Genomic DNA, 26,398 nt, shown 5'->3' with positions numbered 1-26,398 from the left:
ACACCCACCAGCCACCACCAGCCACCCAACGTCGAGAATCAGCACCAGCCCGTGAAGAACGTGAACGTGAATCCTCTGCTACATGGCACATGCATGGGAGGGGCATTTTCGGATTTTCACAAATGCTACGTGTCTTTCACCTCCTTTCTTTGTTTTTGTGCGAGGAGAGCAACAATGCTTCTCCCCGCTTTTCTTTGCCTTTCTTTCGCTCCAAATCACGGGAAACAAACACATACTTTCCTCACCTTTCGTTACTCGTAAATAGTACATCCCCGAAAACAAACACTACCTTAATAAGCAGAGAAGACAGAGGGAAAGATTTAAAATGTTTTGGTTATTTGGAGGGTTGGAAGGCTAATAATGATGTAGACTATGAATATGATCTATCTTATCAGCATCTCCTTTAGAAACACATGTCATGCTTCCCCTCTATTCCGTACACTCCCGGTCCCCGCCACCCTCTCCTCCCACCAGAGCACAATGCACAATGCACAATTCACAATGCACAATGGCACCATCACTCTTCCTTCCTCTGTCCTTTCATTCATGTGAGTGACAAGCCATGTGACCCCAACAGCACACACCCCTTCCTCCTCAACTCAACACTATTTACATGGGAATGGTAAAAAACGTACAACATACCCATATAGCCACAGGGGAGCTAAACCTATTGTCACATTCTGCTTTGCATTTGATGATTATCTGTAGTCTTGCGGCGTGTAGAATTGTTAGTATTCTTTCCGTGTTGGGAGGTTATGAACTTGCAAATAAACTATTGGCATTGGTGGTTTTAACTTCACATTAAATATTCTATATTGCATTTTTCATAATAGAGAGAGAGAGATTCGGTCCCTTGATTGGAAATTCCCAATTTTAAGGTGTTGAGAACTGAGAAGTAGTGTATTTATAGTCGGGAGAGAAGGGTTAGGACTTGAAGGTGAGATTTTCATGTGGAAGGTGGTTTATTTCAAATATAAGTGTGAGATATGCTGGGCTCTGATGATGGTGATGTTGATGTGTTCTTCGACTCTGTGGATAGTTTCTCAGCTCAAGATTGTCTTTTAGCGACAGAATTTGGTTGTGATTATGAAGAAATTTGGGTGAAAGAGCCTGTTAGTGTGAAGGAGAGGAGGGAACGTTTTCTGCAGGGTATGGGTTTGACTCATGCTTCTTCCAAGGTTTGTTCACAAGAGAAAATGTGCTTTGATGACTCATCCACCAGCCTGGGATTGGAGAGGATCAGGGAGTGCAGTGGGGCAATCTCAAATGCTTGCTCTACACAAACTGATCAAGTATCCGAGGAGTTAGTTCTCTCTGGAGGGAAAGCAGCTACTGTAGCAAAAGTCTTTTTGGACGAAGCAAAAGGGTGTCTCCAAGATGAAGCAGATGCAAAGTTACAATGGAAAGTGCATGAGGTCTCTTCTATAGCTCAGCAGCACAGACACACAGAAGCTGATTCACAAGAAGTATTTCAGGATTTTGATATCGGTAAAAGGAAGAGGAAAAAATGGTGGAAGCGCTTTGTTAACGTGAGGAAAGGTGGAGAAGGAAATGTTAGATCAAAATTGAATGCAGGGACAAATAAAACTCGAAGAATAAAGGTAACACGGAATAAAAAGAGGTGGCTGGAGTTCAGTGGGCTATACATTGGACAAGAGATTAGAGCACACAAAGGCCTAATCTGGACCATGAAATTTAGTCCCAATGGTAAGTATTTAGCGAGTGGAGGTGAAGATGGTGTTGTGCGCATTTGGCGTGTTATATCAATGAATAAATCCAATATTTGTTTCACCCCAGAAGATAGTACTTCTAATATCAAAGTGGAATGTGACAGCTCTTCTCCTTGGGAGAAACATGTTGCGGAAACGTCTAGCAAATTTTAAACCAAAAGCAAAACAAGAAAGAAAGAACACCAAGAATTTAACGAGGTTCAGCCAATTATGCCTACTTCCTCGGACACTACCAAATATATTTCACTAAGAAATATTACAATAGAGAGAGAAGAGAAAATTACAAGCCTTAGAAGTTACAAATGAACTTGTAGTTGGGATGATTTCAAAGTGAAGGGAAGGGTTTCTATATATAGAACCTAAGGCACTACACATTCCCAAACCTATCCAATGTGGGACTAATTTGGCCACATCAAAAAAAACTTATTCGATGTGGGACTAAATTTGCCACACCATATTCAACAAATCTCCACCTTGGCAAATTTCATATTTTCAAATCTCTCATCTTTGATAGTGTCTACCAATGCAGTCTTCAAATTTTGATAATATTAATCAAGTCCAAACAGTGTTGGAACTTGATTGAATCTACTACCTTTGTCAATATATCAGCTGGATTCTCTGTGGTCTTTATCTTCTGGATAGCCACTCCACCTTCTTCGATAATCTCTCTTATGAAGTGGTAACGAACATCAATATGCTTCGTCCTTGCATGGTAAGTTTGATTCTTTGCCAACATGATTGCACTTTGACTATCACAATGCACCTTCACATGCTTTTGTAGAATTCCTAATTCACCAAGCAACCCTTGAAGCCAAATTGCTTCCTTCACAGCCTCTGTCAAAGCCATATACTCTGCCTCTGTTGTAGACAAAGCTACAGTTGACTGTAAAGTAGACCTCCAACATACCGGTGCTTTTGCCAAAGTAAAAACATAGCCAGTAGTTGATCGACGATTATCCAGATCTCCAGCATAGTTGGAATCACAATATCCAACCACATTTTGACCATCTTGTTCCTGCTGAAATACCAAACCAACATCTACAGTGTTCAGAATGTATCGTAGAATCCATTTCACAGCTTGCCAATGCTCTTTTCCTGGATTATGCATGTACCTGCTCACAACCCCTACTGCATAAGAAATGTCAGGCCTTGTACACACCATAGCATACATTAAGCTTCCAACAGCGCTAGCATATGGAACTTTAGACATGTAGGCTTTCTCTGCTGCATCTCTTGGAGATAAATTTGCACTGAGTTTAAAATGAGAAGCAAGTGGTGTACTAACAGGTTTGGATTCATCAGATATGCCAAAACGTTTTAGTACCCTTTTCAAATACTCTTTCTGAGTTAAACAAAGTCTTCCCAATTTTCTGTCTCTACTTATCTCCATGCCAAGAATCTTCTTTGCTTCACCAAGATCCTTCATTTCAAATTCACCATTTAATTGAGTTTTTAACTTCTCAATTTCCTCTTTGTTCTTGGAAGCAATCAACATATCATCAACATAAAGAAGAAGATATATAAAAGATCCATCATGCAGCTTGCGCAAATACACACAGTGATCGTACTTGCTCCTTGTGTACTTTTGCCTCAACATAAACTTGTCAAATCGTTTGTACCATTGTCTTGGTGATTGCTTCAATCCGTACAACGATTTTTCAAGTTTACAAAACATATTTTCTTTTCCAGCAACCTTGAACCCTTCAGGCTGAGTCATATAGATTTCCTCCTCCAAGTCTCCATGTAAAAATGCCGTCTTTACATCCATTTGAACCAGTTCCATATCCAATTGTGCCACCAAAGCCAACAGAACACGGATGGAAGAGTGTTTTACAACTGGAGAAAACACCTCATTGTAGTCAATTCCTTCCTTCTGAGCATAACCTTTGGCTACTAACCTTGCTTTGTAGCGCACTTCTGACTTGTCAGGAAATCCATCTTTCTTTGCATATACCCATTTGCACCCAATTGCTTTCTTTCCCTTTGGAAGATTTGCTAACTTCCAAGTCTGGTTCCTTCTAAGGGACTCCATTTCTTCGGACATGGCACTTCTCCACTTATCTTCTTCTGAACCTTTGACTGCTTCAATATAAGTGGTAGGAATATCATCACTTGCAACTGGAGATGCATAGGACACCATATCAACATAACGAGCAGGCATTATGGTTGTCCTCTTTGGCTTTCTTAATGCAATTGATTCAAGTTGCTGTGGAGGTTCTTGGATATGAACCTCTTCTTCATCTGACTCCTCATCTACCATAGGAGTTTTTTCTTCATCATTTGCTGGAAAAACAATCTTCCTTTCAAACTCCACCTGTTTTGGAGTACCATTCTTCTTTTGTTCTGTTGTCACCTTTCCCAACATGGTAGATTCATCAAAGGTGACATCCCTGCTAATGATTGTCTTCTTGGTCTCTAGGCACCAAAGACGATATCCTTTTACACCAGATGCAATCCCCATGAAAATTGCTTTCTTTGCACGAGGATCCAATTTTGACTCCTTAACATGATAATAAGCAGTGCAGCCAAATACATGTAAGGAATCATAATCTGTAGCAGGTTTTCCGAACCATTTCTCTAGTGGTGTTTTGCCACCAATTGCACTTGATGGTAGGCGATTGATAAGATGACTCGCATATACAACAGCTTCAGCCCAAAACTGTTTGCCCAATCCAGCATTGGACAACATACACCGAACTTTCTCCAGCAATGTTCGATTCATGCGTTCTGCCACTCCATTTTGTTGTGGTGTGTGCTTGACTGTGAAGTGTCTGACAATGCCGCTTTCTTCGCAAGCCTTCTTAAATGGATCACTCGTGTACTCCCCACCATTGTCTGTTCGAAAATGCTTGATCTTTCGCCCAGTTTGGGTTTCCATTCTCTTTTTCCATTTAAGGAAAATTCCAAGCACCTCATCCTTAGTCTTTATTGCATACACCCAAATTCTCCGGGAAAAATCATCAACAAAGGTGACATAGTAGTGGTTTCCTGCCAATGATGCTGTTTTTGAAGGTCCCCACACATCAGAATGAACATAATCCAAAATACCTTTAGTATCATGGATAGCTGTTCCAAAATTCACCCTTGTCTTCTTCCCTTTGACACAATGCTCACAAAAGTCCAATTTGCAAGCCTGAATATTTTTCAACAATCCTTGTTTCATGAGTAAATTCAAGGATCTTTCACCAGCGTGTCCCAGCCGCATATGCCATAACTTGGCCGACTCCAACTCCTTCTCGTCACTGGATGCCACTGCTGCAGTTCCAATAATAGTAGTACCTTGGTAATAGTACAACCTATTATTTTTCCGAACTCCTTTCATTACCACCAGAGCTCCAGAGATTATCTTCATTACTCCACCTTCTGCGTGCACCATGAAACCCTTCTCTTCTAAGGCTCCCACAGAAATGAGATTTCTTGATAAACTCGGGACAAAACGAACATCCTTCAAAGTTCTGATTGCTCCATCACGATTCTTCAATCGAATAGAACCAATCCCATGTGTGGTAAGAGGAACATCATTTGCTGTATAAACAACTCCTTCTTCTAGTTCTCTGAAATCATAGAACCATTCTCGATTAGGACACATATGATTGCTGCATCCCGAATCAAGAATCCAAGCACTAGAAGAGCTGGTTGAACCAGAAACAGCAAGTGAATAATCTGAGTCATCAACATACTCAGCTACATTTGAATCTGCAACAGTCTTAGATTGACCTTTGTTTTTTAGTTTAGGACAATCTTTCTTCCAATGCCCCTTTTCTCGACAAAAGGCACACTCATCTTTCCCAACTTTAGCCTTCGACTTCGATCGCTTCTTCTTTCCTTTCGCCTGGATCACCGGACGTCCTCTTGCAACCAAAGCTTCATTAGCCTTCTCTGAGCTATCTTTTTTGTCTTTTCTCCTCAGTTCATAGCTGTATAGGGCTCCACAAACTTCATTTAGAGACACAGCAACCTTCCCATGGAGTAGAGTTGTTTCCAGAAACTCAAACTCTTCAGGAAGTGATCCCAACAACATTAGGGCAAGATCCTCATCTTCAAAAGTCACGTCCAGGTTTAACAAATCAGCAACAAGCTGATTAAAACTAGTGATGTGATCATTCATTGTGGCACCAGGAATGTAAGTGAACCGAAACAGCCTTTTCTTCATGTGAAGTTTATTCTGACTGCTTTTCTTCAAGAACTTTTCCTCCAACTCCGTCATCAACTTACTAGCAGAGGTCTCTTTGCAGAATGCATACTTCTGCTCTCTTGATAAGCATGACCTTATTGTACCACATGCCAATCGATTGAGGGTCTTCCAATCTTCCTCTCCCATACTTTCTGGTTTCTTTCCTTCAATTGTAATGTCTAGACCTTGCTGAAAAAGAGCATCTAGAACCTCACTTTGCCACATGCCGAAATGACCGCTGCCATCGAAAATCTCTACCATCAACCTTGGATTCCCACCAACAGCTCTTTGCAAAATGCTTGAAGAAGCATTCAAAGTTGATGATGTAATTCTAAGTGGATTTTCTTCGTTTGCCATCTCAGCTCAATTTGAACAGAGGTTTAAAATTTGCTAAATGTCAAATAATAAAAAATCCAACCCTTCGTTTTCCTTCCAAATAGTATTTTTCAGATTGAGGAATCACCCCTGCAAGAACTCTTTGGTCATTCCAGTGATGTCTTGGATTTGGCTTGGTCCAATTCAGATGTGAGTTTTACTAGCTGAAGCTTGTTATCCCCCAATATGCAATATGCTCTATTTGTTGTGCTTGCAATTTTAGTTTTCCTTAAAGCTGATAAAAAAAAAATTCTTGATGCAGATTCTCCTTTCATCTTCTATGGATAAGACTGTTCGCTTGTGGCAAGTTGGCTGTAATCAATGTCTAAATGTTTTCCGGCACAATGACTATGGTGTGTACAAGAGAACCAAGCCTTGTAATTTTGACCTGTATTATCCACAATCATAATTTAATTTGTTAATAAAATTTAAAGAACGTACTTTGTTTGCCTTAGTAATCATAATTTGAAACATTACTATGTCTTTATCTTATAAATGTAAATTATAGTTGTCTTTACTTTTAATGAAAGCAGTGACATGCATTCAGTTCAACCCTGTTGATGAAAATTACTTCATTAGTGGGTCCATTGATGGCAAGGTTCGAATATGGGGATTACGTGAACAGCGAGTTATTGACTGGGCAGATATAATAGATGTCGTAAGTGCTATAAGTTACCAGCAAAATGGGAAGGTATGTCATGAATTCTCAATTGAATCCTTTCTTCACTTTTGGATTTCTTAGATATTTTGACACTGGAGATTCATGTCTATGAGACTGATGAATCTTTGACAATGTACATGCGCAGGGGTTTATAGTTGGTTCTGTTACGGGCACTTGTCGTTTTTATGTGGCTTCAGGTATGTACCTTTTGGGTTGCAAATACCAATTATTGTAGTCATGAACTCCCTTTGCAAAAGAGAAAAATTGAGGGACATAAAGTAGAAAGAACTGTCTAAATTGGATTTCTAATGATTTAGGAAAATATTTCCAGCTTGAGGCGCAGATAGATATCCATGGAAAGAAGAAATCATCAGGCAACAAGATTACTAGCATTCAGGTTTCAATCTATTAATTCTCAAGTGCTAAAACACTGCACTTTCATGCTTTGTCCTTCATCTGTATGACACCCTTGTTCCTTTGCAGTTCTCCCAAAAAAACTGTAAGAGAATTATGATCACATTAGAAGATTCCCAAATTCGTATATTTGATGGCATTGAGCTGGTTCAGAAATACAAAGGTAACAGGTCTTAGTGTAGAATCTTTATTGGGAAATAATAAGATAGCTTCAAAGCTTCTTTTTTCAAGAGTTGTTTTTCATCACCTTATCAATATCTGTTTTGCATTCTTGTAACTTTTCTCTTTTACTGGGATCTGATCATCTATTGCAATTTGTTATCTTAATTGAAAACATATAATTGGCATGAATAAAAAAAATTTTATTAGCTCAATCTTTGTTGTATGTTACCTTGGAATGATGACTGGCTTCGTCATCTTCTTGTCTAGTAGGCTGATGTTAGGCCTAAGCAATTGTTTTACAAATTGGAATATATAGCAACACATTCTAATGCCTATCCTACCTTTCTACATCAAATTTGGACTTACAATATTTACTGTGGTCCAATTTGAATAAATTTTTTCATAAGTACTTATACCAGAAGAAAATTAGAGAATAAAATGAATTGAATTTCTCCGATAAACTAAAATCGACAATGCACTTTAGCTTTTAGAGAAGTTAGATGAGAACACTTTTATAAAAGTTAAGTGTATAAGTTTATCCTAGCTAATTTCATCTTACCTTCTTATTTATTCTCCTATAAATATTTATGAAAAAGTTTATTCAAACAGTTTTTGTTGGGAGGGGAGAGGAAGCTCTCCTCAGACTTCTGAAATGTTTAGTTACTAAACTCTGATATTTTTTCTGAAATGTTTAGTTACTAAATTCTGATATTTTTGTAGATAAAGTTCTATTTCCCATTTCTCTCGTAGGATTAATCAGGTTAATATTGTAGAATCTTGCATATAAAGTGGAACTACTTCAGATAATCACGGTGCTAGCTATTAGCTCATGACTTTTGGCTATTTCATACTGTACCTATTCCGCAACCTCCTCTTGTACATGAGCATGCTCTTAAATTTTCTACTTGCAATATAGAATGGTTTTACCAGCAAGCTTTAGAATAAGAACTATTTTCAGACATTGTGTGTTGGATTCTATGTTTTCCTTATCCGACCTTTGACTTTACGTCCCCTAATTTGTGACTTCAAATTGAATATAATGTGTTGTGTACACCATTGGCATGTTTATAAATTTAAGATAGTATTTGTTTCCACTCCCTATATGCTTAATGCTTGTAACTTCCAACAGGTCTTCCTAAGTCAGGAAGTCAGATGTCTGGTTCATTTACATCAAGTGGAAAACATATGATTTCGGTTGGAGAGGACTCCCATGTATATATTTGGAACTTCGATGACTTGGGGAATGCTTCTTCAAAACAGACGAAATCCAAAAACTCCTGTGAGTACTTTTTCTCCAAGGGTGTTACTGTTGCAATACCTTGGCCAGGTATGAAATCAGATCAAGGGGGTTCTAGTGGTAATTTTTCCCACCATTCTTCAGAAAGGCAAACTCAACTAGAGGTTGCTCCTGAGGCAAGAGATTCTGAACGCTTTTCTCTTGGTAATTGGTTCGCCATTGATGGCACATGTTGGGGTTCTATGACATGGCCTGAGGAGAAACTTCCAATCTGGAATTTACCTATAGCAGCAGATGAATATGATCAAAAGCAGTTATGTCACAAAGATCATTGCCATGACAGAAGTGTATCAGAAACATGGGGACTATCGATTGTGGCAGCTAGTTGTGATGGAACTATCAAGACATTCCACAACTTTGGATTGCCCGTTAGAATTTAGGACAATGGCATGGTTATGTTGGTGTTGAATAACAAAATAACTAGCTCCTGTTTAAGGATCATTGATGCAGCCCGGATACCCTCCATGTATGAGAACTTTAGCCACTTCCTTTAAGGCTTTGTTTGGTTAGGGTGGAATTTACAACGGTGTTTTAAGGCCTAGAATCATGCAATGTAAGTGGCTAGATAATTGGGAAGACGGAATTTGAAGCCCATGGTATCCTGGCCATAGCCTCTGCTTATATGATGATCATTACTAAATCCATGTTGAAAGTCAAGGCTCTTGACATGTTCAAGGAATGTGTACACTTAAAACACTTGTAATATGCCTCTGGTGGCGGAAGCAAGCCACAGATAACACGAGAATCCTAATCACTTTTTTACACTCACATTTTAGATGATTTATACACCAAGGTACAAATTTAAATGCAATTGAAATTTTATTTAGTTATGAGGTTGTATTAGTTTATAGAGCTACCTTTACCTTATTATTGACTTTTTTTAAGGCAAAGACAATATCATTATCAAAAGGAAAATGCTATATCTTTCGAAAATGAAGGCCGAAAAATTGTTCGAAAAATTAAAAAATATTATTTTTTTAATAAATTTATTATAAAATAATTATTTTATAATAAATTTATTAAAAAATAATAATTTTTTAATATTCGGAACGTTTTTCAGCCTCCGAAAATGAGAGTCTTAGCATAAGGTATGCAAAGATGTTAAGCACCATATACCTTCTGAACCACAATGTCCCAAAAATAAAGTACACACCACCGAATGGACAAAAGCCTTAAAAAAAATAATGACTTATCCCAACCTATAGAAAGATGGGAGAATTGTATCCCAAGATACTGAAAGAATACAGGTGAAGCATAATGTGTTGGAACCTCTACTACTCTACAGCATGTTCCATTTGTGCACCCCATAAGCCTATTAAAAGTAACAGTAGCACCCACCAATAAGAGGCTAATACATCCAAGGAACAGAAAGGCATCGTTGTCACTATTGCTTGTCGATTCGTCAAGAAACTGCTGCACAGTCTTGACGCACTAGACAAAAAAAGGCCAGCAGTGTAGCAACAAGCAACTGAGAGATATCACAACATTCACCAGGCAGTTATATGTGCTTGCCACCAAGTAACGAAAATGGATCCTTTGACTTTATAGAAAGAAAGTTATGATAACTTAATACATTTAAACCGTTGGATTTATAATAAAAGATCAGATTGTGACACATGTACTTTTAAGTTAAAATATATATTATACACGTGTCACAATCTGATTTATTTTTATAAATCTAACGGTTTAAATGCATTAAGTTATCATAACTTTTCCTCCACACAAAGTCAAAGAATCTGAATCCGTAACGGAAATGAAAGTCAGTAGGTAATTTATTGTCAAGATTGAATCTTAAGGTTCTTCCGATTATTTAAAATGGAGCACAAAATTAGAGACATAGGTTCGGAAGTGTAACCTGTATTTTAAGGTAGAAAAAACAACTTAATTAATATACATTTTTTGATAACTTTTTAATCATATAAGAGTATATATTATAAATGTTTAAATTTAATAAGCTATTTATATTTTAATATATATGTTAATAATCACTGGTATTATTTTAAAAGTGTTCTAATATATTGTTTTATAAGTAGTTATAAAATAATGTTTCATTTTAAAAATTTTAAAAAATAATCAAATTATACCTATATAAAGGTACCGACTTTCTTTTCGTCTTGTCTTCTCTTTGCTTTCTGAACCAGTTATCTAGTTGTGCTGAGAGAAATGTACATATAAAAAATATTTTGACGTTCAAGTAAATCTTTCTCTTTGAATAATAAATGTAGATATTTTGTGAATAGTAATTTTACCAATTAGGTAATACACTTGCAATTTGGTCTGAATTATGCTTTAATTGATAATGTTAATTTTTACTTACATTCTAGTACCAAATTTATTAACACATTCAACTCTTTTCTAACTTTTGACTTATGTAATCCTCAATTTAACTTCTCTTTTGTAAGTAAAGACACTTTGGTTACACATACAGGGTTATACATAATTAATCCTCATTTTTTGTGATTTTTTGGATAGGTAATCATGTTGGAAGAGGCCATGTCAAAGAGAAGAAGCTGGATTTAACTCCAATGAAGCTAGCTGGCATTTTCAGTAGACCCGCGCTGAGCCCATAGCTCAACTCGCTCAGCGCATTGGATCAAGGAGTTGATGGAGAATTGGCACCGCGCTGGGCGTCATAAAGTGGGAAGTCATTCATCCTGTTTAGCAGCAAAAGCAATTGACAACTAAGGGTGTCAAATGGGTGCATTTTAAAAACTGTTAAATGAGGGTAATTGGACTCGTGAGAGTGTCTAAGGATATTGAATGAACATTATCAGTTTTTAGTGACACGGTAGAAAAAGAAACATGAAAAATCAATAGCAACATATAAAAATATCAATTGAATTAATTGTATTTTCTTAATGAGAAAGAAAAAAACATATAAAAAAATCATTATAATTCGTTTTGTATAAAATTTAATATTTATATGAAATTTTGGTGAAGACACGAAAAAAAAAAGTAGACTACTTAATCAATATAGGGCTCTTTTGTAAATGTTTTCATTGCAATTGTTTTGAAATAATTTAGTATTTTAAAAAAGTCGACACTACCAAAACACCACATCAATATTTTTTTTGTTTTGTAAATTAAAATTGTCACTTAGACTCTATGTGGAAAGCTATATTGGTAGAGACATCGACATATTTAGAAGGTGTCAATGTCCATAGAGACCATGTACAACTGATCAATTATGTAGCATAAAAGGTTGTCTTTCGTGAAAGGCTTTGTAACACTGTGTGTCTTTGACTTATTTTTTTAATTGTATGGTTTATATGATAAATTGTTGTTTCTTTGTTGTTTTTGTTGTTTCAGAGCTCTAAAGATCAAGGGGTTCTTGAGATTTAAGTTGTCTTTGAGTTAATTTTAGTTAAAGTTAATTGAGTCGACTAAAATAAGAGTATACAATATTTTTTTAAGGTAAATCTCATAAGTTCGTATTTTATGAAAAATTAAAGAGAAGCTATAGAAAAATTCTTTGGAGTTGAGAAATCTTTTCTTCTCTCATTTCCTCCGATTCCTCCCAAACTCTTCTTACAGTTGATCAGAGTCGATAGATTGGTGATTTAAAGCTTGCGAAGTTGAGAATACAAAGTTGGAATCATGCGACGATCATTTCCTTCTCCCCTTTCTCTTTTCTTTTGAGTGACTAGAGGTAAGGGAAGTTTATTAATTGAATATTATTTGGTTATAGTTCTTGTTTACTACTTGAAAAATAATAGAATCTCTCATTTTCTTTACTTATTTTTTTTAGTTTTATTAAATTAATAATATGTTAATATACAAATATATATATATATATATATATATAAATTTTAGAAAAGTTTGGAGGACTCGTGACTTTCTCTATCATAACCAAGATCCGCCACTGATCTTAGACACATGTATCATTATATAAGTGTTTGGTTGATTAATTTATAACTCAAGTTAAATCAATCATATTTTTAATTAAATATTTTAGATTTTTCACTTTGGTAAAGATTAACATTTGGTTTAATTGCTTTCCTCTATTAATATATCAACTTGGTTCAAAATTTCTAACACACCAAACTTAAAAGATTTTACGCATGTTAAAAAAAATTCTAAAAATATTTTTATGAGATAAAAATAAGATAAAAAAATGAGATAAACTTATTCCTAAGTTAAATTTTTTTAAGTTTATGTATAAGTTAATTTTTAACATTTTCACTGTCCAAAAAAACTTAATTTTATTATATAGATTAATTTAAACTTATGTAAAAATTTATTTATTAAAAATATTTGTAGAGAAGCTTATATAAAATAATTCTTAAATACTTGCTATGCTTCACGGTCCAATATCTAAATGTAAGTTTTATTATTTTTTATTTTTCAAGTTATAGAAAAACAATGAATTTTAGTTCATTTCATTCCAGGATTCTAAACGGTCTTAACCAAGCCGGTTAATATGCGTCTCACTTTATGTCGTTTATTTATTTTTGTCTACATTTTTTTATTTTTAGTTTTGTATAATCCCGTTAGGTTATTTCGTTTTCTATTTTTAGTAGCCCACTAATACACATTTAATGCGCACTAGATATTTAGAAGGGGAACATAAAAACAAATTAATAAAACTATGGGTTCTTTGGACCCCAAGACTTTTAATACTAAACGGATTTATTGTGCGGTAGAGAAGAATGAATAGATATTTAGAAGGGGAAATTTGGTTAAATTAATAATTGTGGGGATCGAAAATAAAATAGGAAAAATCAAAATTATCTTGAGCGGCAAAGCAGGGAAAAACCTCGGCAGCTGAGGGTTTGGTGTGGCGACAGCAAAGAGATAGAGTGAAACACACTAATGGCACTCTCTACTTCTTCTTCTTCTTCTTCTTCTTCTTCTCTCCATTCACCTTCGCTTCTGTGTCTTCCAAAGCCCTTCTCTTCTTCTTCTGTTACTTTGACACTCCGCAGTTCAACCTCCCACGCCAATCTCACCCTTCGCTCTTCTTATTCCGAATTGGGCTCTTCCCCTGAGCCCATCAATTTCAGGTTCCCCACCAGCCCAACAACCTGTTTGTAGAAATGCTTGTGTGCTGAAAATGATTTTTTTTTTTGTTTGCAGGAAGACCGAGATTTCGTCCATGTCCCATTTGGGACTCTCCATGAATGAAAGTAGCAGGGCATCTTTCAAGTGGCGAAGGGTTTTGCTCAAAGTCAGCGGAGAAGCACTTGCAGGAGACAACGCTCAGAATATTGACCCTAAGGTAACTAACTCATACCTTCTCATTTAACAATCCACTCTAATTACTAATCTATCAATCATTATAATGTAAGTTTTAGTTTTATAAGATTCTCAATTATAGAAAACTAACTAATAAGATATTTATAATGAATGATTCTAATGGCATCAAGAAATACCGCAACAAGATTTCGCTTCCTTGTTGACACAATACTTTTACTCTTGTCAAATAGCACTTATATTGCTTCAATTTAACTCATTTACAATTGATTCCTTAGTTATTTAATTATATATCTATTAGTCTCCTAATAAGTCACATGTCTCTCATAGGAGACATTAAAATCTTGCATATAATGATTAACTTTAACTGTAATAAACAAATAAAATCAAACATTTTGCCACGTTGTGTTGTTCTCGCATTGTTTTCTAAATATTCTTTTTGGTTGGATACAGATAACCATGGCCATTGCAAGGGAGGTGGCAGCTGTAACTCGCCTTGGCATTGAGGTGGCTACACTGGATTATTTTTGCAATATGGGTCTCTTTTGGATAAATTTTTCCATAAACACTAGTATGAGGAAAAACAGAAAAAAAAATGAAATAAACTTTTTTGTAACTCAAAACTAGTTTATGTATGAGTTATAAATAAGATTTTAGAAAAAAAAGGTAATATGATTTTCTTTTACAAATTAGTTTATGAAAAAAATTGTTTCATTTTTTTTTCTCCGAAAAATGTTTGTGGAGAACTTTATTCAAACAGACCTATCATTTATGTTTCTGTTGTTGTAGTTTTTCTGCTGCATTTTCACGTTGTTTGAGATCATTTATCTTTAATTGAATCTGTGAAATTTACGGTAGTTTTGGGGGAATTGTTGTTTTCAATGTGTTTTACAAAATAATCTTTAGAAGTACTACATGGATCTATTTTGTATTCGACAGTAATATTGGCTTATTGGGAGAGTTTATGGTATCACTCCAAGTTAGAGGATTTGACTTGTTCAAAGCTTTTACTGTTTTTAGACTTGGTTTTAAACGATTAGGCTGATGTTTCAGGTAGCACTAGTAGTTGGTGGGGGTAACATCTTCCGTGGATCCTCCTGGGCTGGATGTAGTGGACTAGATCGCTCATCTGCTGATTATATTGGGTGATTCTCTTAATCTTTCTCTGGCGCCTACCTAAGATCTTCTGTCAGAACTCTTTTGCTTTTTTAATAAAGTCTCTCAATTTTATCTCATAGATTAATTCACAGCTCTGATGTGCTATTTTTCACTTGCATTTCCAATTTATTGTGGTCCACTATACTGAGATGCTAAAGATAAAATTCATAATGGGAGAAGTAATATCCTGATTTTTACCAATTTTGTTTAACTTATCCTTTAGGATGTTGGCCACTGTCATGAATGCTATATTTCTTCAAGCAACAATGGAGAGTATTGGCATTCCTACTCGGGTGCAGACCGCATTTCGCATGTCTGAGGTTGCGGAACCATATATACGCAGAAGGGCTGTAAGGCATTTGGAAAAAGGAAGGGTTGTCATTTTTGCTGCTGGAACTGGAAATCCATTCTTTACCACAGACACTGCAGCAGCACTCCGGTGTGCAGAGAGTAAGTTACATATTGATTTAAATAGCCTTTTTGTCTCTATAGTTTTATAATTTTTGGCTTTTAGTCTCTATAACTAAAATCCTTTTATTTTATTCTTTATACATATTATTTTTGTTTCTTTTTAGTTCTTATAGTTTCATAAATTTTACCTTTTAGTTCTTATAACAATAAACAAGGACTAAAAGAAATAAAAATAGAATATATAAAGACTAAAATAGAACCTTTTTAACTATACAAATTAAAAATCCAGAGCGTTAGAGACTAGAAAATTATTTTAGACTTTACATTTTTATTGCTGTGTTCTAGAACAAGCATACCACACTAAGTTCTATCTCTTTATAGTTGACTTTCTTTTTTATATTGTTTTCACACTCACTTCTTGGCAAAGGATGTAGATTTTCAAAATCAATTTCTATGTCTGCTAAATTTGTTTTCACCTCTGTAAAGAAGGGTGAACTTTTGTAGTGTCTACTACTTAATTTATTCCATCATTTATTCAGTTAATGCAGAGGTTGTACTCAAAGCAACTAACGTCGATGGAGTTTATGATGAGGACCCAAAGCGTAATCCACAAGCACGTCTTCACGACACACTAACCTATCAGGAGGTAACTTCAAAGGATCTGTCAGTGATGGACATGACTGCCATAACATTATGCCAAGAAAATAATATTCCTGGTAAGTCACGTAAAAAAACAGCTATATGAACTATTCCTTTTATATATATCTAATATTAAGTTTTGTTAGAACTACTTCACTTAATAATTTATTGTATACATTAAATTTTAATGATTTAATTGTTGATTTAAAAGTTCTTGATAAATAGTTGAAGTCTATAATTTTTTTGCGAAATTTGAAAACTATTTGATGTGCATTTTGATCAATTCTACACATACATATATATTTTATTGGTATTGGATTGATTGTCTCCTTACCCTAACAAAACTAAAGTGACTTACCTTGATAAGTTGTCCTGCCCTTCCCTTATGGTGCAGTTGTTGTGTTCAATCTAAACAAACCTGGTAACATTGAGAAAGCTATTAGAGGCGAAAGAGTTGGCACTTTGATTGGGGCAAGCTGGAATTCTACCGTATCAAGAACATGAAATTTTTTTAACTCTAATTACCAATTGATTATTTCTTGTGTTTTCCTATACAATCTTCCAGCTGAGGATGCCAAAAATGTGAGGTGCATTACTTTGCGAGTTGTTTCGATGGACTTCAAGGGTGCTGTGGAGTCATAGATTTGTAAATATAACAAGTTAAATTATTGTTTGATATTTCCTTCCACCTGGTTTGGCCTAATTTTACTTTGCCAACTTGTGGTTATGCCAAATTATATTGACTTCTGAACTTTGCTCCGTTTGCATAAATTCTGGTCTACCTTTTATTGATCCCCCATATTTTGTATGATACTGATGTTCAAACAATGCTCAGGGAGTGTTCTGCAAAGGCCAACTCTAACGTAATAGCTTGTTGAGGTAAGATGGTGGTGGTCTCTCGTAAACACTATCTTGTAAACGCTGTTACACTTGTGTTAATATGGACACCAGTTGAGTAATACAATCTCTTATCTTAATTATAAACAATAACTTGGATTTCTTATGGTATTAATTATAAGTAATAATCAATAGTAAGATACTTAATTAAATTTCTTTTATATTTTTCATTATTGTTAATTCTATTTCTTATACATTCACTTATAATTAAAATTAAATATAATAAATAATTACATAAAGTAAAAAAGGTGTATTTGAAATAAAATTTAAAAGTAATTATATTAATTACTTTTCTTGATCTTGATGATTTGTTCTATGTTGTTTATAACTATGTTTAAAAATAGTATGATTTGTTCTATGTTGTTTATAACTATGTTTAGAAATAGTAGTACATAGTCAAAGTTTGAGTCATATTTGGTGTATGAGAATCTTTAAACAACATGAAGAAAGGAGAGAAAGTTTGTTATTTTACATGAATAGTTCATAAGAGTAATAATACATGTACAACATTACTTTTGTGTTCATCTTTTTCTATCACTTCATTTATTAGAGATATACTATTAATGATAGAAAGATAAACACAAAAGTGACATTATACAATTTTTTATTGTATATGTAATATTATTTTGTTTATAATGCTCATTTTTTCATGCTCATGCATAAGTAGCATGACAAAGTTGGCCATAGTGTGATGAGATTGGTAGTCTTGTGATTAGGTTGGTTATTATGTGACTAGGTTGACTGTCTTGTGATGATGTCAAATTTTATTATGATTGGTAAGTGATATCATAATAAGATTATGTTGAGATTATTCTCATACAATTTAAAATAATTATAGAAGGTGCAATTCAATCTTTCATTGTGTTTTTTCTTTTATTTTATTAATTGGATGTACTTATATTCATTAAAGAGAATATTAGAATCCCTTTAATTATTAAATATTTAGATAATTAACAAAAACATGAAATATATTACTATTTGTATTGAATATTAGAATCTCTTTAATTATTGACTATTTAGATAATTAACAAAAATATGGAAACAATTACGATTTTTATTGAGTTTTCCTTAATTACAAAGTTAAGTTATTTTTATTATATTAAATGATCTTTTAAATTGATCAAGAACATTTTGTTAATGGTCGCTTCTTTATATTACTGGTTATTGTTTGATTGAATTTGCTTCTTAGAATTTGAGTTTGAGTTATTTTTGGAATATTTTCCCTTATCACTACTTTGACCCAAAATTTATTTTACAACTATGCTCTAAGAGAAAGTAGGTCAAAAACAGATTATATTTATGTTCACGATGAATATTTTGAACAAGAAAAAGAAATTGAAAATTGTTTTACAGAATTCTTCTCTTCTTAACATCCCAGTGTAATGGTTGTTCGCATGGATGCTAATCTAAAATATTTGAACCAAGGTTGTGTTGGGATGAAGAAGGCATAGGGGAAGAAAGAGAAAGAGATAGTAACATTATTTGTTTAATTTTTTTTTTTATATTGATGAATATTAGAGAAACAAATTCTTTTCTTAAAAAGAATAATATAATATGTAAAAGGAAATATAACTTTATGGAACCGAATATAAATAAATAAACCTGAATTCACATTCCTGGTAGTAATATTTGAGTGCAGTATTGAATTGAAGAGTGGTCACTTAATTTTGTTTTCCTACTACATCAAAACAAACAAATTTACACAATGCAAAATGCAAAACTTATGGTACAAAAGTCAGCAAAAGATGAATTTTCCACCGCCACCCTTACCACTACTCCTTCCCAATCAATCATCTCACAAAAAATTCCAAAACTCCTTAGCCAAAAAAAAACAAAATTATAATGAAAATTAGTCGAAGAGATTAAAGATGTCCGGCGACGCTAGCGGCGAAACCACGGCGGCGGAAAACAGCCCCGACGGACTCGCCAGGAAGCTGTTCGTTGACCAAAAGGGGCTCATGTCATTCCAAAACGACGTCGTTTGCGCCTCCGAGAAAAACCCCGGCGATATCGGAGGCAACGTCGCCGGCGACAATATTCCGGGGAACTGAGCCACTTCCACTCCTTCCAACAGCAACGCCACGTCATCCTCTCCCCCGTGAACCCTCTCCCTCTCCCTCTCCGACGGGCTCGTTCTCTCGATCGACGCGATCCTCGCCGCCGGCGACATGTCGCCGGGTTGGAAGGCGGTTTCGTCGCCGGAGGAGGGCCCGGTGAGGCGCTGGACCACGTTCATGAAGTCGCTGACGGTGACGTGGAGGACTTTGGGGGACACGGCGTAAATGATCACCGGCTTCCGATGTTCCGGCGGCGGCGGCGGCTGGTGCGCGGCGGGGGGCAGCGGCGGCTTCCGGATCTTGTGGGATTCTTTGCTGACTCTGAGCGGCGGCGGGCGCATCCCTTGGAGCTGGAGCTCTTTCTTCCCCGGCGGCGATGAAGTTGCGCCGGCGCCGGAGGGAAATTCCGGCGGGTTCATGGTTTCGAGAGAAAAAGAAGATGGCAAAAAGCAAAATGGGTGTTGTTGGAGGCGAAATTACTAAGTAATAGTATGTATTAATTTGTTAATTTATTAGGAAAGAGAGAGTTTGGAGCAAAAAGATATTTTATTTATATTTTTATTTTTGCGATGAAGAAAATTGATGCGCATTTATTGACTATGGGAGGCTGACCGGTCAAACACATGTTCTCCTTGTGTTGACAAAAGAAACTACTCACCACTTTGCAAATGCGTGCCTTTCGTGAACCCAATGCCATTCCAACAACGTTTAATACATTCCTTAACCTATGTTAATTATGGCTTTCAATTCTTAACTTGTAACTATCTTATGGCCCGGGAAAGCTTCTTGACATGGATCATATAACTCTCATCCTAGTGCAAAATACTAGGGCTTGCTCTTTAATTTGTTGCTATGGCTCACAACATCTTGCCCACCTAATATGTACTAGGTATTGTTTTTGCCTATGTTTATGGTATGGGTAGAACCAAAAATCGATTGGATTTAATTCTTACCTGCCTATGGTAATGGTAACGCTACCTTAACTTTTCTCGTGACAGTATTATAGAATTGGAAATAAGTTAAAGTTGAATCGAGGTTGTGTTGTATGCTACAATGAGAAGAACGTAACTAGGCAGGGATGCATCAAGAATGAACACCAACCACGCAGTTTACAATGACATGGTTGGATGTAAGCAATAGAAATTGTATGCTTGGTAGTTGGAGCTATTTATGGATATATTAATACTCATTTGCTACGTCAACCTATCCTACTACTTCCATGATACACGTTCATAGAGTATGCTCTCCATCATTCCATGTGCACTTAATTCTCATTTCTCAATTTGGATCAAGCACTTTCTACTGAAAGGCAAATCATTTATATATATATGCACTACATTTTCTATGTTTCTGTCTTTTTAATGAATCTCCACTGCTTTTCATTTTCAAGTATTTAATAATATTTAATGCTTTCGAAGCTACTATGACCTTTTTTTTTTAAATATGTACTTTTCTAGGTAACTAGAGGTCGAGATTACTAAAATTTCATTTGGTCTGAAATTTTGACTTGCAAATAGTGTCTAATGGTGAAAGTAGTACAGTTTTATTCTTTATAAAAAAAAAAGTCATATATTAATGAAAATTTTATAATTGTTTAAAAAATTATTGATAAAATCTTTATTTAACGGAAATTAATATTTCAGTATAGACACTGTAAGTTTAAACTTGCATTAAAATACACTATATTCGTAATATATATTAATCGTTGACTTATTTGTAGCCTCTTATTATTAATAATAATCTATTAAATATAATTGGTTTAGATCTTGAGACCATTTCCCTACAGAACTTCAGAAGTGATGGTAGAGAATTTGACTGCAAGTTATGTCAACAACTGAAATACAAGAAAAAGTGGGCTGGATCCAAAAGAAATATTGATGAGCCCAATGAAATACAAGACAGGCCCAATACAACGTATGCCAGGAGTCAATGAAGAGTAGGAATAGCATTATGAAATAAACGAGTTGAGCGGCCCAATTCAGAAGCATGACAGAATAAGAAGCTTAGCAAAAAGAATTGATAGAAGATGGAAAGCTTTAGACTGAGTAGTGCATTTTTTGTTAAAGGGGAAATAAATAACAGTGAGATAGATACCTTCCCCAATCCATTAGGGTCCAAGTGGTAGAGTTAAAGATCTTTGGACTTTAAACTGTTATAATCATTGCACACAGAAAAGAAAAAAAAAAAAAGTGAGATAAATGATCAGAAGAAAGTAACTTAGTAACAAGGGAAAGATGACGTAATGAGAGAAGGATAAAGTATATGTAAAAGATGTGTGCAGTGCACTGTGCACTGCATCTCATGCAAATGATCACCTACTACAGCCTTTGCTTCCCTGCATCCCATCTGTATTTTTTTTTCCTTTTACTTAGTTTCTTTTATTCATTTTTTACTTATCTCTTAAGCTTAATTTTTCATGTTTCCACCTTTTCAATTTTGTTGTTAATTTATTAGCTTAAAAATTCATAACATGAAAAAAAATTAAAAAATAAAAACTTGAATATTAAATGTGAAAGATTAATAGATAACAAAATTTTAATGTAAACGAAAAATAATAATGAATGAATATTGTATTTATATTTTTCATTTTTATTTAAATCAATAAAATTAGTATTTTAACTTTATAATATACACTTTTCTATTTTTTATTTTAAATAACTAATATTTTTTATTATAAATAAACACTTTCAAACATATAAATTATATTATAATTAAAATTTTTAGTAAATAAATATTTTTAATCATATAAATCATATTTTAGATTTATAATAAATAATTTATTTTGTAATAAAAATTTATTTTAAATTTAGACCAAATTAATCTTATGTTTCAATGACATGATATAATATTAGGCTAAACCTAATAAATAGCCAATCATATAAAATATGAGTCATTCTAGCATGATCAAATGTATTGATCTCTGTGATTAAGGATGAGTTAGATTGATCTATCCTATTTGACACCTCTAATAATTATTTTGTATGAGAGCTTTTGAAGTTTTTTTTTTATTTCTTATTTATTTCAATTTATATTTATCATATCTTTCTAAAATAAACTTAATAATTTTTAAATAAATTATCAATAATTAAAAATAATCTTATTTTACATATAATTTATATGTTCAAAAAATATTTATACATATAAATTTTAAATTAATATAATTTAAAATTTATATGTATAATTTATTATAAATTTTGTTAAACTCTGTTTTCTTTGAATCATTGTTTATTTAAAAATTTAGTATAAATAACTGTAAACATTTTAAAAATTAAGACATGAAAGATCAGAAATATCAACAATTAAGAAATATATACATAATAAAGGTTAAAAATAAAATTAAATGAAGTAATTAGATTGAGAGAATTAAAAAAATTGATGAATAAGAAATAAATGAGTATTAGAGAAGGTGATGATGATTATCAAACAATAAAACGATTAACTTATTATAATTTTAGAATACACTCAGCACTAGGATCCTCTGCGGCTTCTCCAGCAAATTTTTCTCTCCAGAACAAATCTAGACCACAGATTATCTTCTCTCTCCATCTTAAAATGATGAATTAATGGCTTGGATTTTGCAGGATGGTGGCTGGAGAGGAAAAATAGCCAACTTTTATAGAAACTATTTTCCTGTATGTTCTTTATATTAGGTTATATTATTATGTGTGCGTAATATTAATAGAAGCTTTTTCTTATATGTTATATTACATTATGTTATGTGTTTATATATAAACTATCTCCCTACATGTTCTATTACATTATGCATGTGTGTATTTATGTCATTTATTTTATATATTTGTTTTGATTTATCTGGTATAATTAAATGCTTAAATTTTGTTTTAAAATAAATAAATAAGGTACTTAAAGTAGCGTTGATGACAGAAGGGTAGCAGAATGATAGCACTATATAGTATATATTAATTATTATTAGTTAGATTGAGTGCATTTACGATTTTTTCGCCTTTGGCACGATAAGTATTTCATAACGTTAATATATTAATTACGTTATCTTCATAAAAGTTTGAAATGCTAGAAGTCGTCGGTAAACAATTTAGAACCAATCAAATTGGTTGAAGTGGCATGGACCAGGTTTCCTTCAAAGTTCAATTAAAAATTGTAAGTTCAGTCTCATTAATAAAAATAAATAAAAATGTTTCAATCGATTTATTCCCTTAATTAAATTTATTATCTTGACTCGATTTAAAATGAGTTTCGGTTAGCGAATATGCGAGATTAAAAAAGTATGTATATAGTACACTAGAAACCTTCAGAGTAAGTTCTAGAATACATTGAAAACACTTAGTTGTGTCATTTTCATGGTTATTAAACCAAAGAATTAAGATAAGGATATTACGACAGTACACCTTAGCAACATTTTAACCTCTATCAACTTTTTTTTTTTTTTCTTTTCTTTTGTCTTATACTTTTATTTAATATATTTACCTTATCAATACAGGGCCTCTTCTATGATCTGTCACCACACAGGTTCTGTTTCCACCGCCATACCTCTCTATATAATAAGCACGAACCTTACACGAATTTCCACTATTCTCCATTCTTCTCTTTGACTACAAAAAGAGAAAAAACAGAGATGACAAGTTTAGAGGAAGATGAGTTGGTACAAATGGTGCAAGATTTTATAGAATCCGAATCAACATCTCCCACAAGTTCCGCTTCCTCAAATTGCCACACCTTAAACCACAGAACCCAATATTTTATTTTACAGGTACTGTTCAATGTTTTGTCTAATTTTGTCTCGGTTTAAGGTTGTCTCTTATGTGTATTTTTCCCATGTTGTGATGGGTTTCAGGATATTCTAAGGAGTGAGGGTGATGCAGCATCTGAGGCTAAGGTGTTGAAGTGTGTGTTGAAGCATATGAGAAATAGAAAGGGTGCTGAGAAAACAACAAGTCTAAGTAGATGGCTTATTATGAAGATGAAAATGGATGGTTTTAATGCTTCAATATGCCACACTTCTTGGTCCACCTCTTTGGGTTGTCCTGCTGGTGGGTCTCTCTTTCTATGCCTTTTCTCAACCACTAATTCAATTTTTGTTACCTCATATTGAATTATTTGGCTTAGGCAGATATCAAAATTTGAATTAGACATGCATGATGGACCCTTATGCTAGATCTTATGTCAAAATTAGTATGAAGTGAAATTTACCTGTTTATTGCTTTCTTGTATTCAACTTTTTGTTTGTGACATTAATTAACAGGTGAATACGAGTATATTGAAGTGATGGTAGAGGGTGAGAAGAATGCGAGTCTTATAGTAGATATAGACTTCAGGTCGCAATTTGAACTTGCAAGGCCTACACAGCAATACAAGGAATTGACAGACTCACTCCCAGTGATTTTTGTTGGGGCTGAGACCAAACTTTGCAAAATAACTTCCCTTTTATGTTCTGCTGCCAAACAGTGCCTAAGAGAGAAGGGTCTCCACGTGCCACCATGGAGAACCGCTTCATACATGCAAGCCAAGTGGCTCTCTGTGACCCGTAAAGAGCCTAGCCATGCAAGTGATGATGAAAGGGAAACTTATGAGGGATTAAAGGGTGATGAACATGGTAATATTAATGGTAACTGGGTACCTCCATTACTGAAACCAAAGAAAAGGGATTTGGGTGGTGGATCTGGTTTGTCGAGTCAGTTGTCTGACATGAGTGTAAATTGTTGCTAGGGGAGTCTCTGAAACACCCAATTTTGGTCACATTTCTTCTTTTTTGTTCTTTCTGCTGGATTCGGTGATCATCATCACAGTATTTTTCGTTGTCAATTTTTTTTATACTATTCACATAGTAGCACAAGTATTTCTTTTTAATTATTTTTATATACATATTTCACATAATATTACAACATTAATGTGTACTCGTGAGTCGTGGGCGAAGCATAATTGTCACTTTTTGCTTTGTCACTTACGATAGTGCAATAAAATAAGCACTTACCATAGAAAAACACAAATAAGAACTGCTAAAGTTACGTGAATTTTTGAAGTTTAGTATTTTGTGAGAAAACTGTGTCTGTAATATCCAATGGAGGATCCTGTTGTTGAATAAATGAATATCCTTCTCCCTTTCCTTTTTTTTATTTTTCCCAAAGGTATTATTTTTATAATACTGGTTTCGACTTTCGAGATTTCTTTCTAAGAAATTCGAAGCTAATTCTATTCGTATTATCAACCTTCACAACCTTTGTGTATATAGAAAGAAAAAAAACATCATAATTCATGTTATGTGAACCATGAGTTTCATATATTTCTGATTTAAGAATTGAGGCTCTCCTTGAATTTGTTTCTAAGTCAATCTAATTTCCTTTTCGAAGTTGGAAATGTTGAGAGACACAAGTTTATGTATGTTCGTGTTTTAAATGCATAACGTGCAATGTCTAAGTTAAATGATCGATGTCGATCGATAAACATTAGAAAGGAAATATTCCATGATTCCCTCTCTCTGCCCCCACACTGCACGTTTTTTTTTTAACTTCAAATATATCTTCTTTTCTTATACGAAATGCTTACTTCCAATTTCATCTTTATATAAAAATAATTTAATTATATAATAGAGTTTTACTTATCATCGTTTACATCACTGTTACAGCCAGAAAATTAAAATTAAAATTAGATTACATGACGTAATAATGTAATTGAAAAGATTTTGCATACTGTGACAAAAAGTATTATATTGATATCTCTAATTTGTCTTCTCATGTGAAAACAGTATAAACAATATATGAAGAGAGCTAAAGAATGGAGGAACAACAATTGGCAAAAAAAAAAATAATTATGGGGGACCATAAAATTATTTAATCCTAGTAATAATTATTAAAAAATAAAGGTAATAACAGGTAGAAATTTGAAAGAAATAATCTCATTGGGTGTTGGTGACCGTGTCCAGAAAAGAGACGCTCATCTTGCTCAAGTTAACAGAATTAATAATTTATCATCTTTATCTTTATGTGTGTCTTGGAAAGAGGAGAAGGGAGAGAAACCAATTTACTCTATCAGTTGTTGTGTTAGAGATTGAAAGACTATGATATGCCTTCTTCATTATATTATATTATATTCAGGTAAGTGAGAATCATAACTTTCAGACTCTCTATTTTAATCGGTGTAACATTTATCTCGATCGAAGATAATTTTACTTCTTTTTCTTCAATGAAATGCTTGGGTATCATTTTTTAGCAATATTTTTCTTTTATTTATTATCATTATTATTATTTAAAAACTGTA

General features: G+C 33.9%; 4 protein-coding genes across 4 annotated transcripts; 3 read left to right on the top strand and 1 right to left on the bottom strand.

Annotated features, from left to right (window-relative positions):
- The first annotated feature begins 320 nt into the window (after positions 1 to 320).
- LOC109799366 (uncharacterized) lies at positions 321 to 9,643 on the top strand. Its single transcript, XM_083069213.1, has 8 exons — positions 321 to 1,780; positions 6,318 to 6,429; positions 6,542 to 6,632; positions 6,813 to 6,970; positions 7,086 to 7,137; positions 7,258 to 7,337; positions 7,424 to 7,517; positions 8,646 to 9,643. The coding sequence occupies exons 1-8, from the start codon at positions 987 to 989 to the stop codon at positions 9,191 to 9,193; spliced, it is 1,929 nt and encodes a 642-aa protein (XP_082925339.1). The 5' UTR covers positions 321 to 986; the 3' UTR covers positions 9,194 to 9,643.
- Positions 9,644 to 13,509: 3,866 nt separating this feature from the next.
- On the top strand, positions 13,510 to 16,902 carry LOC109799606 (Amino acid kinase family protein). The gene is made up of 7 exons (XM_020360193.3): positions 13,510 to 13,816; positions 13,890 to 14,031; positions 14,460 to 14,513; positions 15,060 to 15,151; positions 15,388 to 15,614; positions 16,115 to 16,291; positions 16,609 to 16,902. Exons 1-7 carry the CDS (start codon positions 13,626 to 13,628, stop codon positions 16,716 to 16,718), a joined length of 993 nt encoding a protein of 330 aa, XP_020215782.1. The 5' UTR covers positions 13,510 to 13,625; the 3' UTR covers positions 16,719 to 16,902.
- Positions 16,903 to 18,700: 1,798 nt separating this feature from the next.
- MKS1 (MAP kinase substrate 1) lies at positions 18,701 to 19,691 on the bottom strand. The gene has a single exon (XM_020360259.3). The coding sequence runs from the start codon at positions 19,585 to 19,587 to the stop codon at positions 18,961 to 18,963; it is 627 nt and encodes a 208-aa protein (XP_020215848.2). The 5' UTR covers positions 19,588 to 19,691; the 3' UTR covers positions 18,701 to 18,960.
- A 4,000-nt stretch (positions 19,692 to 23,691) lies between these two features.
- LOC109799563 (uncharacterized) lies at positions 23,692 to 24,991 on the top strand. Its single transcript, XM_020360144.3, has 3 exons — positions 23,692 to 23,894; positions 23,979 to 24,174; positions 24,387 to 24,991. Exons 1-3 carry the CDS (start codon positions 23,760 to 23,762, stop codon positions 24,848 to 24,850), a joined length of 795 nt encoding a protein of 264 aa, XP_020215733.1. The 5' UTR covers positions 23,692 to 23,759; the 3' UTR covers positions 24,851 to 24,991.
- The last annotated feature ends 1,407 nt before the right edge of the window (positions 24,992 to 26,398 follow it).

The sequence above is a fragment of the Cajanus cajan genome, chromosome 2, assembly GCF_000230855.2.
Source record: "Cajanus cajan strain Asha chromosome 2, NIPB_CcT2T_4, whole genome shotgun sequence".
NCBI classification, from domain to species: Eukaryota; Viridiplantae; Streptophyta; class Magnoliopsida; order Fabales; family Fabaceae; genus Cajanus; species Cajanus cajan.
The sequence above is the reverse complement of the archived record's forward strand: the minus strand, read 5'-3'. Positions and strand labels throughout refer to the sequence as shown.

Bases quoted from the DNA above. Each gene is read 5' to 3' on its own strand.
- LOC109799606 (XM_020360193.3), top strand. From the start codon at position 13,626: ATGGCACTCTCTACTTCTTCTTCTTCTTCTTCTTCTTCTTCTCTCCAT. The intron at 14,032-14,459 runs GTAACTAACTCA...GGTTGGATACAG, and splicing joins CTCAGAATATTGACCCTAAG to ATAACCATGGCCATTGCAAG. The intron at 15,615-16,114 runs GTAAGTTACATA...TCATTTATTCAG, and splicing joins AGCACTCCGGTGTGCAGAGA to TTAATGCAGAGGTTGTACTC.
- LOC109799366 (XM_083069213.1), top strand. From the start codon at position 987: ATGCTGGGCTCTGATGATGGTGATGTTGATGTGTTCTTCGACTCTGTG. The intron at 6,633-6,812 runs GTGTGTACAAGA...TAATGAAAGCAG, and splicing joins TTTCCGGCACAATGACTATG to TGACATGCATTCAGTTCAAC. The intron at 6,971-7,085 runs GTATGTCATGAA...GTACATGCGCAG, and splicing joins GTTACCAGCAAAATGGGAAG to GGGTTTATAGTTGGTTCTGT.
- MKS1 (XM_020360259.3), bottom strand. From the start codon at position 19,587: ATGAACCCGCCGGAATTTCCCTCCGGCGCCGGCGCAACTTCATCGCCG.
- LOC109799563 (XM_020360144.3), top strand. From the start codon at position 23,760: ATGACAAGTTTAGAGGAAGATGAGTTGGTACAAATGGTGCAAGATTTT. The intron at 23,895-23,978 runs GTACTGTTCAAT...GATGGGTTTCAG, and splicing joins CCCAATATTTTATTTTACAG to GATATTCTAAGGAGTGAGGG. The intron at 24,175-24,386 runs GTGGGTCTCTCT...ATTAATTAACAG, and splicing joins CTCTTTGGGTTGTCCTGCTG to GTGAATACGAGTATATTGAA.